The 17,738-nt window shown below is 39.5% G+C and overlaps 1 protein-coding gene across 2 annotated transcripts in view; it reads right to left on the minus strand.

Moving 5' to 3' along the window:
- LOC122872273 (collagen alpha-1(XXVIII) chain-like) overlaps nucleotides 1–17,462 on the minus strand; it is a 41,757-nt gene extending 24,295 nt beyond the window's left edge. Inside the window, exons 1-14 of one of the 2 annotated variants that reach the window (XM_044188265.1) lie at nucleotides 17,399–17,462; nucleotides 13,142–13,299; nucleotides 10,516–11,090; nucleotides 8,415–8,435; nucleotides 8,265–8,327; nucleotides 5,425–5,478; nucleotides 5,231–5,275; nucleotides 5,003–5,029; nucleotides 4,634–4,678; nucleotides 4,263–4,307; nucleotides 3,217–3,270; nucleotides 1,841–1,909; nucleotides 1,672–1,740; nucleotides 1,155–1,223 (exon numbers count right to left, since the gene is read on the minus strand). In XM_044188265.1, coding sequence (XP_044044200.1) covers nucleotides 1,155–1,223; nucleotides 1,672–1,740; nucleotides 1,841–1,909; nucleotides 3,217–3,270; nucleotides 4,263–4,307; nucleotides 4,634–4,678; nucleotides 5,003–5,029; nucleotides 5,231–5,275; nucleotides 5,425–5,478; nucleotides 8,265–8,327; nucleotides 8,415–8,435; nucleotides 10,516–11,090; nucleotides 13,142–13,292 — 1,287 coding nt within the window. In that variant the 5' untranslated portion in view covers nucleotides 13,293–13,299; nucleotides 17,399–17,462. Of the gene's footprint in view, nucleotides 1–1,154; nucleotides 1,224–1,671; nucleotides 1,741–1,840; nucleotides 1,910–3,216; nucleotides 3,271–4,262; nucleotides 4,308–4,633; nucleotides 4,679–5,002; nucleotides 5,030–5,230; nucleotides 5,276–5,424; nucleotides 5,479–8,264; nucleotides 8,328–8,414; nucleotides 8,436–10,515; nucleotides 11,091–13,141; nucleotides 13,300–13,447; nucleotides 13,758–17,398 lie in introns of those variants that run through there. The other variant, XM_044188264.1, reaches the window with a different exon arrangement.
- Nucleotides 17,463–17,738: the final 276 nt, after the last annotated feature.

The following is a 17,738-nucleotide window of genomic DNA, read 5'->3' on the forward strand; positions in this document are numbered from 1 at the left end:
TTTAAGTTTATGCTAGGAGTGTGCTTTTCCATGTTAAAATTACGGTTGATAGATGACATTAGCGTTACTTCATTTCTGCTAAGCAAGTGATTTATTTAATTAATGAATTGGTTAGTTTACAAAAACCCATAGAAGCATAATTATATTTCATTTTTAATTACATGCAGGCCTACTCTCTTACAAACTTAGTCTTTTTACACATGTTTCTACTGACTTAAAAAAATCCTTAAGGTCAAGGGCCCCCCTTGAATCCAGGGTCCTGGGTCCTGGGTCCACATGCACACACATCTATCGATGCACTATAACCCCACTATATTCACACACAAAAATCTGTTCATTTTTCAAATTATTTGGATTTTTCACATTTTATTTATTTGATAATGCTTTTTGTAAATTTGACCTCTGTACTCGATGGTCTAAATGCTGTTTCAGAATCTCCTCCACACTACAAGGAGTGAAATTCTGTCGGGGAAATGCTGAATGCCTTTACTATAACTTTTTGGCCTAAAAATGGTACATTTTATGGATATCTGTCATGTGTAATGTTAGAATTGTAGAATGGAAACTGGACCTCAGGTCACTAAGATAACCCAAATTCCCAGGAAAAATGCAAAGAACTTGGCAACCTGTGGTAAGGAACATGTCTAATCTTTGAATTCTGAGCATGTGTGTACCTGTGTGTGTATCCACATGTGGGAGAGAGACAATACGTGTGTGTTTGTGTATGTATGTGTCTGTACATCCCGAGAAGAGACAGATGGGGAGGAACAGACTCATTCTTTCCTCTCTCACTGAGTCAGTCACTCTGTCACGTCTCGAGGTGTCCTGGCTATTTTCCTGTATTATCGCTGCATCTCCCGCTCTGACAATCATTGGACAGGATCATACGATGAGGTAATAAGAGCCATATTGCACTGCTGTATGTGAATTTATGGAACTTCTGTGTTGCGTTATCATCTCTTGTAACCATACACATTATCAATTTCCTGTCATTACGCCCTGGAATCTTGAGCCCAGACGAGGCCTTTGCGCAGGTCAGTGGGTAGGTAGGTTAATTGAAGATGAATGCATGAAATGGGGTCAACAGGGTTCAAAGCTTTTAACTGGCTTGAGTGCACGAGCAAAAGCCTGAGACATAAAAGACACTAACTCACCTTTGGTCCAGGGAGACCTTCTCCTATCGGTCCTCTCTCTCCTTGGACTCCCTGTGGCCCTTGAGGCCCCTGAGTAAAACAAAACGATGTAAATGACCACTGTAGAAACACAAAAAATGACCTCTTTAACATCTGACTGTTTTCCCAACCCCTCCCTTCATTTAAGGCGTAGTCACATTATCGCAGGAAAACAGTGCCTCTCCATTACTGCGTATGTGGTGTGATCATAGACTGTATAAAAAAAATGGATGTAGTGTCCGTGACGTCACACCATAGGTTTCATTGTGAAGCTCAAATTTGGCGGCTCCGGCTGTCTCCATCTTGGCAGTCCCTGACTCCGGCTACTCCAAAAATGGGCATTAAAAACTGCATATGTGCCATGCTAGGGTGGAAAGCTTGACAGGTGTACAGTAGCATCAGTAACTGGGGGCTGGGTTCTTAGCGAGGGGTCAATTCATGTTGCACTGCCAGCACCTGTAGCCTTGGTGTGAGGTGTGTGTACTGGTTTTTTACTCACCGGTGGTCCAGGCTCACCAAGTCCCTGAGGACCAGGAGGCCCTGGTTGCCCCTGAAAACCGACATCACCCTGTGGAGAGCAAGATGAGTGCACGAACAGGGTGAGACACAGGTGGATTATTATGTTCGCATGACTTCATTTTCCAAAACAATAGGGTGGCAGACTTTACCTTGGATCCTGGAAGGCCGATCCCTGTTTCCCCTTGGATTCCAGGTGGCCCAGGAAGTCCCCTTTCCCCCTATAAAAAGACAGGCAGGGACAGATATATGCAAATACACACACAGATGCACAGAAACACTGCTTTGTTAGTCTGACACCAAAGCTTGATTTTGACATGATCAGACATCAGTAGAGCTGTCCAGGTTTTCTGATGACCAAAACCATTAAAAAAACACACTGTCTTAAATTTTTTCTAATCTAGTTTCTTTCACTCTACACTTACACACACTTTTCCTAGCTCTAATATTTGGCTATTTTTAAAGGGGGTTTAGACATGTACTATGGGGTTCCTTCATTCCTTTAGTCAAGATTTTATTGGTAAAGAAGCAATTATTCACTCAGAGGCCGTAAATCATGGCCATGGTGTGCAGCAGGAGGGCATACGAGAGGCATGAAGAGGGCGTGAAAATGTTAGTAGGTGCATACCGGCCCTTTTTTCCCCTTTCCCTTGCCCTTTCAGGCAAGTTGGGACAATGTTTAAAGCCAGACATTAGTCTGCCATTCAGGTGATATAGGATGACAGCCAGACAATCATCATGAACATTCTTCCAAAATAATTAAGGAGGGAGCACTTGGTGGAGAGTGTGGGCTCATGGCAGAACTGACAGCTATAACACGGGAGAGAGGGGGCTTAAAAAGAAGGAACAGACTAATAGGCTGACAAGGTAATAACAGATAGGGTACTTCAGGGGGGTTTCAAATGTTCCAGTGGTGATGGATCATAACTCACAAATAAGTGTTCAAATGTATGGTCAACCGATCAGTGTTATCAGTTTGTAGGGCTACTTGACATTTGTGATGTTATTTATGCCCTGATGAATTGATTTAATCTAAACGCATTTTAAATGTCAACTTCGTGAGTGTAATGTTATTCTCAGAAAAACTCGCAAGAACAGAAAGAACACTTTATTATGTCACATGTGTTTTCTCACTTTATATTCTTCCACACGCAGCAAGACATTTAATTTTTCACCTCTCGCTCCACAGGTAACAAGGGTATTCATTTTCTTTGTCCTGATAAATCCGCTGACATGGATGCCCCTTTCATACAACTATGAAAGGGACTTAATTCAAACCAGACTGGAAAAGAGTTTATGTCTCAAACCAAAAAACCCAGTATCCTTCAGACATGCATCTGGTTTGGGAGAAGGGGAAAGGCCAGTCTCTGGCACAAGGTGAATTTACTCAAATGTAAAGGAAGGACCATTTGGAGGGAGGAGAACGTTCGATTGACTTCTTTCTTAGTTTCCTTTTGTATTTAAACACTTCCCAGATTTCAGAGGTTTGGTTCAAGCAAAAAGCGAAGCAAGACTGAAGAATACTTACTTTTTTACCCATTGCACCTTCAGGTCCGATATCGCCACGTGGACCAGGCAAACCCTGAATTGTGAATAAGTGTGTGAGGGTTACACATTGGGTATTGCAAAGTAGCAGATTATCAAGGATCAGACTGACCCTGAACATGACATAGCTGAAATGAAAATAGAACAGTTGACTGTTGCCAAACACCTCCCCCGAACACTGATTGTCCAATCATAGCTTAGCAACCGTAACTAGGCATGGCCTGTCAAACTTTTGAGTTCTCCACATGTTGAAGCAGTGTGCATGGGGCTGTAGTTTAGACTACTCTCTGTGTCTCAAGAGTATGGAGGGTGGTGTATTTTTTTAGCCCTTCCAAAACCAAAAACACAAGAGCACAAACAGTGTGTTTGTCTGCTATCATAAGCAGCTAATGTTAGCATGCCTGTCAAACTGGCTTACTATGTTTCCCAAACTCATCCTTAGTCCTCATCCTCAAAGCCTCAAAGTGAAACGTATTGTAACACGAAAGCACAACTTTAACCTCGACCTGTCTTGCATGTCCAAGTATGTCTTTTATAGTAAGCATCCAAAAAGGGTTATTTTGCAATGCATACAATTTTGACACATTTTTATTCATAATAGTGTACTATAATACTAGGGCTAGCTACTCTACAATACAAAAACAATGCTAATCCTTATTTATATCTTTCATGTGGATCTGGTGAGGATAGTGACTTTTTGGCTGGAACATGTAGCTTTAGCCTCGCATTACATTGACTAGCATTACATCATGTATGGATCCATCATAAGCATATCTAAGACCCTTTCACAGGGTCCATGTTTTAAAACAAGTGAGCTGGGAACATTAAAGTTAGCTAGCTGAGAAAATCAAAGACCCACTGTTTCAGAAATTACTATACATTCCGACTGGTAAATCTGCCATCTTTAACATTGTAAGATGCAGATGTGCATCTGGATAGCTTGACAGGTGTAGCAACAATAACTAAGGTCACATGAGGCTTAGAGAAGGGTCAACTGGATATTATGATAAAAAGAATGGTAGATTTCACCTGAAGTCCACGATTTCCTCTTGGGCCAATGGTACCTTCAGGACCCTATAAAATAATAAGAGTTGCTTAAAATTCATAATCCATGGAGATCACAAACAATACTTTCATCTTAAAGGGGCTGTGTTAGATTTAATGATAGTGTGGTAAATAAAAATATAGGTTAAAAGGGTTTGGAGAATTAACTTCAACCGGTGATTACCATAAAACAAAACTATATACTGTATCTTTTTATAAAGGTCAGTCATTTACATTCACTCAAAAATGGGTAAGTGAGTTCTAGCAGATTTCCTTGACTGCATTAGTGAAGCAATGACAAAAACAAAATAAAATTGCAACAGCAAATTATAATTGAACATTAAACAGCAACATACTCTGTCTCCCTTAATTCCAGGTGTGCCACACTCCCCTCTCTCCCCCTGTAAGAGCAGAAAAAACTGTTTAGTGAAGTCCTTATTTTGCATAATTTCAGACTTACAATCAAATTCCATGGCTTCCACATAACAGGTTAATGACACTGAGTTCAATTTCCATGTAACAATTATTCTTAGAATAAAGGGTTTTAATATCCCAAACAGTAGCTGGTTTGCAATACCTAATGCCACAGGACTTTATCAGGTCTGGAAACCATTATTCTCCAGTCTCTCTCACTGTTGCAGATTTCCCACAAGCGTGGGAACCTGATACTTTGACAAACCATGGGGTCATACTGAGAGACTTCACAGTAGATCTCCATACAATACCTTCTCTCCTTTGTGTCCTGATTTTCCCTGTGTGTATAAAACAGTCTTGTTAAGTCAGGAGGAGACAGGCAACAATCAAAACACTGCCACACAGAACAAGCCATGTCTCGTTTCCTTTTAGAGCAATGATTCATGTGAAAGATGAAACAAATTGGAAACATTTTTCATACCGTACTTATCAATCTTGGCTTAATCTTAATCTTAACTTGATTTAGACCCTCGGCTCACCTCTGCTCCTTCCCGACCCGGAAGTCCACTGAGCCCACCCTCACCCTAAAGAAAAGAGGAATTTTAGTTTTACCAGGAAAGGCAACCCTCCTGGTTTGTACCAGCAGCATCTGGAACTGGTAGTAGGTTTGTATTATGCTATTTGATAAAAAACAAAACAAAACAACAAGTGATGGTTACATGAGTAGGCACACCTTTTGTCCTTTTGGGCCGGGTCTTCCATCTTCTCCAGGACGACCCTTCTTGCCCTGTATAGAAAGTAATGGAAGCACCATTAAGCAGAAAACAAGGGAAATAACTTGCAAAAAAATCAGGAGCACTTAAGAATGACGGCAATACAGCATTGACTCGTTTCGGCAACTGTGGGCATACTTCAGAGCTTAAAGGGAAAAGCATGACAACATTGTATTTATAGCTTCCAGGGCAACCAATCAGATTGTATGAAGTAGATTATCTGTTGAATAAAAACAATACATACAAATTATTTAGTAACCCTTATTAAATCATTCAGCCTACATACATACGTACAAAATCTTTTAAGGCGAACTTTACCCACTGCTAAAAGTTGGATATGCGGAAAAGGCCACATGAGAACAGAAAAAAATGTAGCATACTGCAGGATACATTTCAACTTAATATGAAGAGCTAAGCAATAACAGGCTTCACTTGAGATATAAGAGTAAAAAAAAGGGTTGTAAGTATTTATATTTCCTTTCTCAGTATATATTTAGACAATAGGAAACGTAAACGTAGAAATGTAATACAATTAGATAATAAGAAAAGTAATTCAATAAGACAGTAATTCAAATTGATAATCGTAAAATCAGAAAAATTAAAAATATGAATAAACTAAACATATGCATATCATAAAGTAAAGCATCCCTGACCCTAATAATATCTAGGTTACAAAAGAAAATGAAGGGTCAATGAAGTGGTGCAAGTAAACTAATTAAAGGCAATCGACTATGTGTAGATTGCATTTAATACTTCTACCTTAGTATAAGGCTTGGCTCATGATGAAAGGATAAATGGTATGTCACCTCAGCTAGTCTTATTCTAAAGGTTAACTAGATAATTATCTTATCTGGGACTGATCACAAGAAACTACCAGAAACTAATTAATTCAATCTAAAGCTACAGTCTGCTCACTCTTAAAGCTCAGTCTTTATGCTAAGCTAGCTAACCATCTCCTGGCTCCAGCTTCATATTTAGCATACAGATGTAAGAGTGGTATTAATCTTCTCATCTCATTCTCAGCAAGAAAGCAAATGAGTGTATTTCCTAAAATATCAAAGTATTCGGCTGAGTTTGGCAATGATTTTTTGTCCTCCAGGAGTTTACTTTCATGTAATGAAGGCCAATAGAATAGTTTTCCTTCTTATTAACTGCCTTATGTTCTGCGATACGCAATTTAAGAGCTCTTTTTGTTGACCTACATAGGCCGTGCCTCATGGAAGCAACATGTTTGAAGTGCATCATGGATAAAGGCCATTGAGTCTGGGAGCAGATGAGTCAGAAGGGAATTTCAAGTTGTCTGCATGTGTGTGAGAGCACTTATTTGAACAACTGTCTGGATCTTCTCTCATGCATGTGTGTTGTGAACTGTGCATGTTATCTTTCAAGTATCTCTCTGTCTGTTTGGCTCTGTCTCCACACACTGCTTCCGTCAGTGTGTGCCTGCTGTGAAACAGCTTTTGTTCGGAGCATTAGGTTTAAGGGGGTACTTACCCATCCTGTGAAAATACATCAAAGCGAAATCACTACGTCTAATTGTGGCTGACCTTCTCTGTGTAATAATGTAAGGAATGAGGAATGTAAGGCATTTGCTTTACTCTCACTGCTGCAGGGAAAGAGAGCTTCTCAAAACCACACAATTTACTAACCCCTCCACCAAAACCCTGCAATTATGTAGCCTGTTAGCATTAGCCTTTGTCAGCTGTGTTGTCTCTACGGCGCTTCAAATGGAGGACGTTTGGGAGTAATTGTCTTTTAGGAGCAGCAGAAGAATACATGTGGTTTTCAAAAAGAAAGATTATATCTTATTGTATGCAGCAGAGGGGGGCCGATATGGAACCCCAAAGTGCTCAATATTGAATAAATGAAAACATTATGAAATACATAATCATACAAATAAATATTGTAAAATATATAAATTGTGGAATAATTGAAGAAATAATTAAAACTCAAACATGTATTTTCATCATTCTTTTCTTTTCATAATAACAGAGCTTTATTGGATATCATTTTTATTTAATTATATACATTTTTATTTAAAAATATACACTGTGTACACAGTACACAGGCACAGTAACTAAACCTCTCCCTTTGTTTAGCTTACCAAGGCTGCTAAAGCTATTTACCTAGCCAGCTAACAAGCTAGGCTCGGTTGTGAGCTTGGATTATTATTCAGCATCAAAGTGAAGCGATTGTGTTAGCATTGTTAGCTAGCTCCTGTTGGCTTGAACAACCAATGAGAAAGACTGCATTTACTGTATTTTGCTCTTCACAGAGTGTCTTTCTCTGGGGAACATCTTTAGAATCAAAACGCTGCTGAGGTAACTGCTTAGTAATAAACCATGCCCACAACCCCGCCTAGCTAGTTAGCCAGCTAGTTAAGCTAAATTTCAGTTTCTGTGTCTGTGTACCATATCTATTTATGGCAGTAGCTAGTTGGTTGATTCAGAATTACTTACTAGCTAACTGGTGCTAACTTGGTAGCAATTATTGAGCTTGCTAGCTTAAGACGCAGGGTGCATGTGATTGGCTGAAAGATGAGTGGGTGGGGACAACACCACTGTCATGAAAAGTGACATGAAATTAAAAGTGACACTGTGAAATAAAAAAATTACATCAAATAAAACTTTTGAAATAATTTTATTTATAATGAAATTAAAATGAAGTCCTATAAAATTTCCATATATTTGAAAATAAGAATGATGAATAATTACTTCATAATCATAATTACTTATTTATTTATTTAATCTTGAACACTTTGGAGCTCAAAGGGCCAATGCTGGGTAGGAGGAATACTTACAGGAGGGCCGCTGGGTCCCCTCTCACCCTTGTCACACGCACACTTGCTCTGGGCCAGAGGACACTTCAAACACAGGGAAAGACGAGTCAGACAGGCCATAGGGGACATGAATCAAAAAATGTGAGAACAGACCGCAGTCTGGAGACTTACCCCTTCATCCGCTAGTGCCGTCTGTGGAGCAAGAAACATAAGAATGTCAAGATGTGGTCACATTTACTCCATATGGTTCATTTATACCCCACCAGCAGACATTTACAGAAAGAGATCCAAGAAAACAGTCTTTCGCTGTGAGCCTAATTCAAAATCTGAGCTAAGCTTTTAATTCTGGTCTCAAAGTTACATAGTAGGATTAGACTGGAGCCACAAACACCTGCTACTCAAACACTCAATTAAACTCGTTCACTGCCGGCCTGGGTTTAGTTTGTCAAATGGCCTTCAACCCCCTCCACCTGTTTCTGCAAGTGGACTTACATCCTGCACTTTCTCTTGTAACAGACACTTCTTGCCAGATGATTTTCACCCCACGGGTTGCTTTTCTCTTCAAAGCTGACCACATTTTCTACACAAGGGGGGAATCGTAGAAATTCCACCAAGACTAAATACAAACCACATGCATTGATCAGAAAAATAGCCTCGCTAAGCATCCAGGGGATGTTTCTGTAGTAAGGAGGGGGGTGTCTGAAGACAACACAGACAGTCTGTCCCTTCTTAGAGGACGGAGCGAGGCAGTCGAAAGCTGAGACTAAAGATAAAAGACAGTTTCTCGGCTGAGACAAAGGCACATGCTTATGACATACAGATGCTGCCTATACAGGGCAATGAGATGAAAGTCTGGTTGTGGACTGGCTGCTGCTGGGCTCTTGCATGCCAGCAGAATGCAGGCTGCCAGGTTCAATGCTCTAGGAGCCTTAGTGTAAGTTTTCCCTTATCATATTTGGATGTGTACCACCTGTATCAACAGTAAGCCTGAGTTTGAAGTGGTGTTTGAGGAGCTGGTTGAATGATGTAGCGTGCATGCATGTTCTTGCTGGGTTCCAGCTCTTACTGCACCGATTTTGCCACAAAGAGTTTTAATGCGGAGCATATGTTACAGCCAAAAGCCTGGTTGTGTCTGCAGGATGTTGCTGTGGAGCACATGTTCTAATTATCTTAGTGGAAATGTATCGTTGCTTTATGAAAGTAACCCCAATCACTCAAATCAAGATAAACAATTGGAAATAAAGACAAACTTTGTCTAAACTCCTAATATATGCTTGGCCAAAGAAGAATTTCAGAGCTTCCCGTTTTTTTCGGTCAACTGCAGATGTCAGAGTGGTTGTCGGAGCAAATTTTATTTTACAGTGATGACTTAGGTGATGACATCCGACCTGTTACTATGGCAGCAGTTAGCAGGTGTACATCAGGGATGCAATAAGCCAAGAAAGCAGTGGGTGGTGTCAAAGACAGCACAGGGGAAGTGCTTATTGGAAGTAAAAGAAGCTAACGTTTGATTCATTTGGCAAATGTCTGTCTGCATAATGGATTTTCGAAGCTTTCACCTGTCATAAATTACTGGCCTCTGGGAATAAGCAATTATCAAACATACATGCAATTTCACAGTGTAACTGTGAGTGCCAAAGAAATGTAGGAATGTTAGAGCTAGAAAAGTGATTATATGAAAGTCTGGTTAATGAAAATGAGATCTGACTGAGGAATTTACATAATCTTGCAAGCAATTTTTGTAAATGAGAAAGATCTCTGTTACAATGCGTTTCTGAAAAAAAGCTGAAATGTCAATTTCCAATAAAACTTCCATGAATAAAGAGGCGCCTAGTCACACATAAAGCAAGACTATGTTACTTTTGTTAAACAAAGAGACCATGAGAAGAGAATATTGGCATAAAAGCTGAAACAAAGTTTAACAGTAGCTCAAATAGAGAAGAGTCATCAACTCAGCAAACTGACTCAGTAATGCCCATTATACAACAATATGTAATTAAAGTTTGCTAACATTAGCCACCTTAGGCTACTGGTCATACCAGATCAAGTAAGGTTGTAGCAGCAAAATTTGTATTGAACTGAACAAGGGTGACTTTTATTGCTTGTAAATTACATTTTGTATTTGTAAGAGGAAGAGTGTTATTTCTTTTTTCACAAATTACATATGCATACCTAAAAAGCTGACAATGAATAGATTCTGAGTACGAATTTCACCATCTACAATTCTGTATGCAATCGGAAACAAATCAAAATAAGTTTATGTTTTACTTACAATCTCCTTGATGACTTTTTCCACAATGCCTCTATCCTGCAGGTTGTGAAGGTAGCGCGAGGCTGGGGAGTTAGCAATTAGCCGCAACTGAGCTACATTAGCCTGCTCGTTGGCTTCAGGTGTGATGCCTATGGTGAAGAAGCGGACACCCTGGTTCTTGGCATCAGCCACAGCTGAAAAAATGTCAGGGTTCCTGGGGTGTGAGATGCCGTCAAAGAGCAGAATGGCCACCTTGATGCTGCTGGGATCCGACTCCTCCAGGTAAATATGGGTGAGGTTGGTGATGGCGTAGGTGGTATAGGTGCCGTGACCGATGTACGCGATGGGAGCGATTTGGGCCTTGAAGACATCAGGGCCCCTCCACTGTTTGAAGGTCTGCTCTATGATGACATGGCTGCTGTACTGAAGGAGGGCTGCACGGGAGCTGAGTCCCCGGCCGGTCTGCAGCCGGAGGCCCTGCAGCCGGTCCATCACGTCTGAGGCAAAGCGCTTCTCCTGGGCATGGTTGTCCTTGGCGCTCTCCGAGCTGTCGATCAGAAAGGCCAACTCTAAGCTGCAATCTTCATCAATGAGCGCTGAGAAGGAAGAGGAGTTAGCTATTTATTAACTATGAAATAGTAAGAATTAAAGGAATAGTTTGACATTTCTGGAAATACACGTATTCGTTTTCTTCCCAAGAGTTACGTGAGAAGATCTATACCACTCTCATATCTGTACACTAAATATGCAACTTTGTCTCCTAGAAATTATGTTTATATACAATAAATTTACTAAAGCAAATCCATTTGCCACTCAGATACCATTTTTTATCAACATAACAGGGAAATAATGTTAAATATATAATACAATTACAGGGTTCAAGCCAACACAGACCATTAGAAGTTTAAAGCTTTTGATCTGGACCTGGTCAAATGTGGCTTAGACGTGACAAAAGCAATGAAATCTCCCTTTTTTGCTAGCGGTCGATTTGAAGGAAACTTTCAGGGTATGTTTCAGGTTCTTATGTGGACATATCCTGGAAGTTTTGTGTGACTGGACAAACAATTTCTGATTTATAGTCTGATTTGTGTTATGCCACGCCCATGTTTTTGCATTTGTAGCGCCCCCCAGAGGTCGATTTGTATAAAACTTTCACGGTATGTTTCAGATACTTATGTGGACATATCCTGTAAGTTTTGTGATGATTGGCCCAATAGTTGTTGACTTTGAAGATGTCAACAAGCTTTATACAACATTTGATAAGCTTCGTCCAATGATGATCAACCGAATATTTGGTAGCAATCGGACCTACGGTTTAGGAGGAGATGTCAAAAATGTGTTCTTCAAAAAATTCAAAATGGCGGAAAATCTAGTTAAGCGGATTTTACTGGTCCATGGCATTGAGCTGGTATTGTGAGAGAAATTTCAATTTATTCGGACATACGGTGTGAGGGGCTTGGCCTGTTTAAAATTGCATTTTTGGGCCTTAGTTACAGCGCCACCATGTGTCCGATTTGAGCTGAAGCAGCAGACAACAAATAATAATAATAATAATTATGATAAACCGGCACAAACGTAGAAGCTTGAAACCCTAATTAATGTATCTGGCAAGTCGTAAAATGTTGTATCAGTAAAATGTTCACTGCCAACTTATTTCATGTACCTGCTTCATTTGTTTGATCGCTTTCGAATCCTGTGTGCCAAATAAATGTAGAGCTATCTTCTCATCGAACTCTCGGCAAGAAAGCGAAGAAGGATATGTTTCAAAATGCCAAACAATTCTATTAACTCTATTAGCTCATAATCAGTAAGAGCAAAGAGGATCAAGCAACTTTTTTCATAAAAGAAGTGCATGTCATTACATTTTGGCATTTCATCATTAGACGATAGCTGTTTTGGCTTCATAACAAACCTGTGACTTAACAAACTACCAAGTTAACTGCACATGATGTATTTTTCATTTATTTTCTGTTGCAAAGTTGGTTCTCTAGACCTTTTCAATCAAGATATATCACTTATTACTTTCATATCCAGCCAAATATAAAGACCCAACTGATCACAGCCAAATGGATTTCATGGGAGACATTTTTATCTGTGGAGGCTTCAGAAGGGGTAAAGGTGATTTATTGACTGTTTAGGGTACATAGGCTGATGCCTTTTCAAGAAAAGGGTGATAAGTTCATGAATGTGACATAGAATTTTGAAGAGAAAATAAAAGTAACTCAACTTGCTGCACCAACCTTCAGCGATGGAATGAGGTCACAGATCTAATATAGGCTGAGGATAAATCACATTAATCTTCACGGAAATATGTCACAGAGAGAATGTGCCTGGGGAAACAGGATTCTGAGCGAATAAAACATTTGGGTAACAGAGCACTGAACGGTCACATAGGAGATGGATGGCTCTGAGAAACCTAAGAGATATGATCAATTCAAGTGGATTGCATCCTCCAGCGATGTCCTTGTTGAGTATCATGTTCTATTTTTTCACCTGTGGCAGCACCTTTTTTCCCGCTGATGAAAAAAGTGAAATATGTGCCATCTGCACAAATTCCACACCACTTTTCCAAGTAAGCGCATCAGGGGAATAGAGCCAACAAACAGCCCCCAGAAAAATGTAAAAAAAGAGACTACATTAGACTTACATTTGCCATTTTGTGGTATGGAATTGGATGGATATAGTTTGTTCTTCTTCTTGGTGGTCACCACCTCTTCTTCATAGTCTTCTTCATAGTCCTGTGCCCAAAGACCTTGAAGTCCCCACAGTAGCAGGAGCCAGTGCAGTGAGGGGACCATGACTTCCCTGAAAGATAGAGAAGACAGATGGATAAAAAGACCCAGACACGTCCTCACATTTTAATACCTTCCAAAAAAACCTGCACACACTCAAGAGAACAAGCTTTAACAAGCATGCGTGTTTGAGACTCAGGCATTAAGCATGCATAACTCACAATGTTGCTGACTTAGGTCACCAGTGTGTTCAGCTCTATAACGCTCTCCTGGCAGTGAAGAAATACAGAAAATGTGCAAATAGGGAAAAGGAGAGAATCTTCATTCAGAATTAGCTTGGTCCCATGTCCTGAGCATCAAGTTGAGTGTCCTCTTCGGTTGGATCTTAGTTGTGAGAGTGCAGGTAAAGTTGGCACCTTATAGTGACACCAGCAGCAGCAGCAGCAGCAGCAGCACTTTGCCAAAAGTTTAGACTATTCTGGCTCTCATGAGACTCAAATTCAAGCCATTCTAAGCAGTAAATGAAGGGAAGTCCAGCCCTTTTTTAAACTCACTCACTCCCATTTTGGGGAGAGTGTGGGAGGGGTGGCTGGGGAGACAGAGCAATGAGTTTAGCCATGATATTTAAAATAGGAACAGAAAGGAAAGCCCCAGGGAATAATAGCAATTTGTCTTCTTCACTAAGACAGCTGGTTGAAATCAAAACAGGGCTTTATCACTTTTTTGTCAGTGTGTTGTGCGGTAGCTACCATTAAGGACATCAAGGTCACGTAATATTTCTGGAGAGTCAGGGAGTTTATGACATGAAGAAGACATTTGACATGTTTTTTCAAGGCTGATTCTAGTGTTTCTAACAACATTTGACTGTTTATAGGCAAAAAATGGAATAACTTGAAGCATGATTATGTTACTTTTGAAAAAAGAAATAACACAATCTTCCTCTTGAAGATGAATTCAGTTGAACTAAAAATTTCATTCATAAGCAATAAAACACACCTTGTTCAATTCAATATATTCAGGGGTTTTGCCACTAAAGCCTTACTTTGTCTGGTATGACCAGTAGCTTATAATGGCTAATGTTAGCAACTGATAGCTAGCTTTAGATAGATATTGCTGTTTAGTACTTGTGCTACTATTACACTGTATTTTAGCATTTACCATCATACTGTAATTGTCACTTGGGACAAGAGTGGCACTGTTTAGCAAAGGTTACATAGTTCTTTGAACCAAAACAATAAAGTTGCAGAAAACAATGCGCTAAAAGAAGCTATAAAGTAGGGGGAACTGTAGAGTTACGTGATAATTCTCTGTGGATTCATCACTATAAGTGACCCCTTTCGCTTTACACATTTAATCATTGTTGTTATAAAAATATCTATTATAGCTACTTTAAAGTATATTTTATTTATTTTTTCTAATTGTGCCTCCAGAGGCCTCGTCTCTAAATAATCCAGAAAGCTGGAAAGTTTGAATAGGTAATTTATACCTGAAGGCAATACACCTTGCAAGAGCAGCATACCATGATTCACCTGTGAAAACACCCAGAGCAATCATTTGTCTTTCTCTTGGCATGATTTACTGTAAACATACATTTCCAGAAACCAGAAAGAAGTAAATTAGTATGAAGGGTAGTGCCACCATAGCATTTACAACTAAATACATATTTAATTCTATTCTGATAGGAAAGGAGTTTGTCTTTTTGTCTAGTCAGATTTCACATTGGTGACTGGAATTCCTTCACATTGTTTGTTCATTCATGTTGTTCAGATATCCTCAAAATGTATTTATTTTATTTACCTTTATTTTACCAGGAATATTCCCATTGAGATTCAGAATCTCTTTTACAAGGGAGTCCTGGCCAAGACAGCAGCACAAAAAAGACAAACAACGTATTTACAACGTACTTGTTGTAAAGAGTTAAAACAAACAGCATAACAATTTCACATAAAAGAAACAAACAACAGATTACGTCAAACAATCAATAAAAATTGGATGAGATCTACCCAATATGCATTTTCTTTATATCCTGTACACCCCAAGTCAACACTTAAAGTCAGTCTTTGAAGTCTCCTCAAAGCGAAATGTGAAAGGCTACACAGAATCAGTCCAGTTTTTATTGAAACCTGGTGTGTGTCCTCTTCAGCACCAAAGAAAAGTCTCATAACTCCTTAATCTTATTATAATTCCTATGTAGTCCTGGTTCAGAGGAGTCTTAACATCCCATGAGACTGTCTGCAACCATAAAAGCTTGAACTGGAATCACATAACTCTACAACAGGGATGACTGCATGTGTTTTTATTGCCTACTGTATTACTGAAAGCAAGGAAAGGTGAGCTGTCACTCAAGAATGTTCCCCCTGAAAGATGGACCTTAAATCTGGTTCAGCTCCCTTTCCTTTGTGTGGAGAGCTGATTAAGCAAAGTGAGGATTTATGGGAATTTACTATTGTGTCTGTTTGGAACTAGTTTGCAGTGAAAAATAGGAAGAAGCTGTCATTGCTGATGGCTGACCTGAATGGTACTACTTTGGCTATTTCACATGAATGAATCAAACTTATAGCTTATAGCTTATACACTTGTTTGGTTGTGTAATACACAATATATAGCAAAACTATGGCACAGCTCAGCACTGAATTTCAATATGAAATGCCTTATACAAATGGAAAACCACAGCATTTCCAGTTATGGAAATCCAATATGCAAATCCATATGCCCGTTCTGACAAATTTTTTAAAAGCATTTGCTTTCAAAGGTAAGTTCTCACTTTCCTGATTTCTTTCACAACAGGAATTCTGAAATAATGATCCTACATGTTCACTATGCTGCATTTAATGTGTACATTAACTTTGCAGAAAGGTTTTCTAAAAGCAGACCCTACAGTGTCTCTAAACTACCCAGCAATTAGGTGACATTCATTCAACGAGTACATGGGAATAAATGAATAAAGATGGTCGTATCTAAAAGAGCACAGTGATGCTCTGAGCAGATGCAGACACCAATAAAGGGCATCAATAAAAAGCAGGGCATGGCATTTTTTATTTATTGCTGCACAACTGAATTTTAATGAGCAAATGTTTCCTTGAAAATGGTGTGTGGCATGAAGAGAGGAGGAAAAACAAACAGTGAGACACTGCGGAAGCCACCACTTAGCGCTTTGATATTCCCTACCCCTCCAGGTATCTTTCCTGTGACATTTGGTTTAACCACTGTTTTTACAAGATAATGCATGTTCCTTCAACATATAGTTACAGCACCGAGGAGAACACGACGGATATGTATGTCCCAACAAGTTTTCATACCAGATCAAAAGCTGACAGCTACACCGCAGACCAAAGTAAACTGAAAATAATCCTTATTGTGTAATATTGTGTCATGGCGAACCAGAGGAGTGCGTTATTGGTTACTGTACCAGAAACAATCAGATGGAGTTGTATAAGCTGTCAATCTAAGAGTCTACAGTCATGCTAGTATCTCTGTGACGCTGTACTTAGGCACAGTGGTGCTTTGAGCTGGATGCTAACGTCAGCATGCTAACATGCTGACAGTGATAATAGTAATATTAATATTGGTGTTTAGCAGATCTAATGTTTACCAGTTTAGTGTGTTGCAATGCTAACATTTGCTAATTAGCTGTAAACATCAAGTGCAGCTGAGGCTGATAGGAATATTTGCAGGCAAATGGTCATAAACCAAAGTATTGGACAAATACAATATTTGTCCTGATGATGGCACTATATGAAGTCAAGAAACATGAATGTGTTGTACCAAATTTCATGGCAATCCATCTAATAGTTGTTGAGAAATTTCATTCAAAACCACAAATGTCAACTTCATGGTGGTGCTAGAGGAAAAGTCAGGGGATCACCGAGGTCTGTAGTCTTTATCCTCAGGGGACCATGAATGTCTGTACAACAATTCATGACAATCCGTCCAATAATTGTTGAGATATTTCAGTCCGGACCAAAGTGCTGGACTGACTGACAGACCGACTTTGCTACATTGCCTAGAGCCATGCCACTAGCAAGGCTAAAAAGAAAAGCATTTACAAACAGCACTTTACCTGTGTGACACTGTAAGCTACTATCTGTTTCAATCAACCATAAGTGCATTCTCATCATGTTTGAGAGGTCTTTGATCAAAAATCTTGAAAAAGTAGAAAATTGTTTACTCACAAGTACTGCCTGGAACATGTCTGTGGAAGGTCAAAGGCCGCCTGCTGTCAAACTGTCACAAGTATAATTGGGGGGGACCTGACACAGACAATACACAGGTACATTGGTTTTGGATGGAAAACATTTGCAAAGGTTTGAATAAAGGTTATTGTGGATGCAAATACGGAGCAGATTCCACAGATCACTCCATAATGTAGGTCATCAAACTTTTCTAATGACAGATTAGGCAGAGCTGTTTAAAATGGTAACCACATTGCCAACAGGAGCATATCCATTCTTGCATCACCTGGCCACTCACACTGTTGTGAACTCATTCAGCCTTATCACTGTAACTACAGTA

This window comes from Siniperca chuatsi, linkage group LG24 (assembly GCF_020085105.1).
Source record: "Siniperca chuatsi isolate FFG_IHB_CAS linkage group LG24, ASM2008510v1, whole genome shotgun sequence".
In the NCBI taxonomy this organism is placed as follows: domain Eukaryota; kingdom Metazoa; phylum Chordata; class Actinopteri; order Centrarchiformes; family Sinipercidae; genus Siniperca; species Siniperca chuatsi.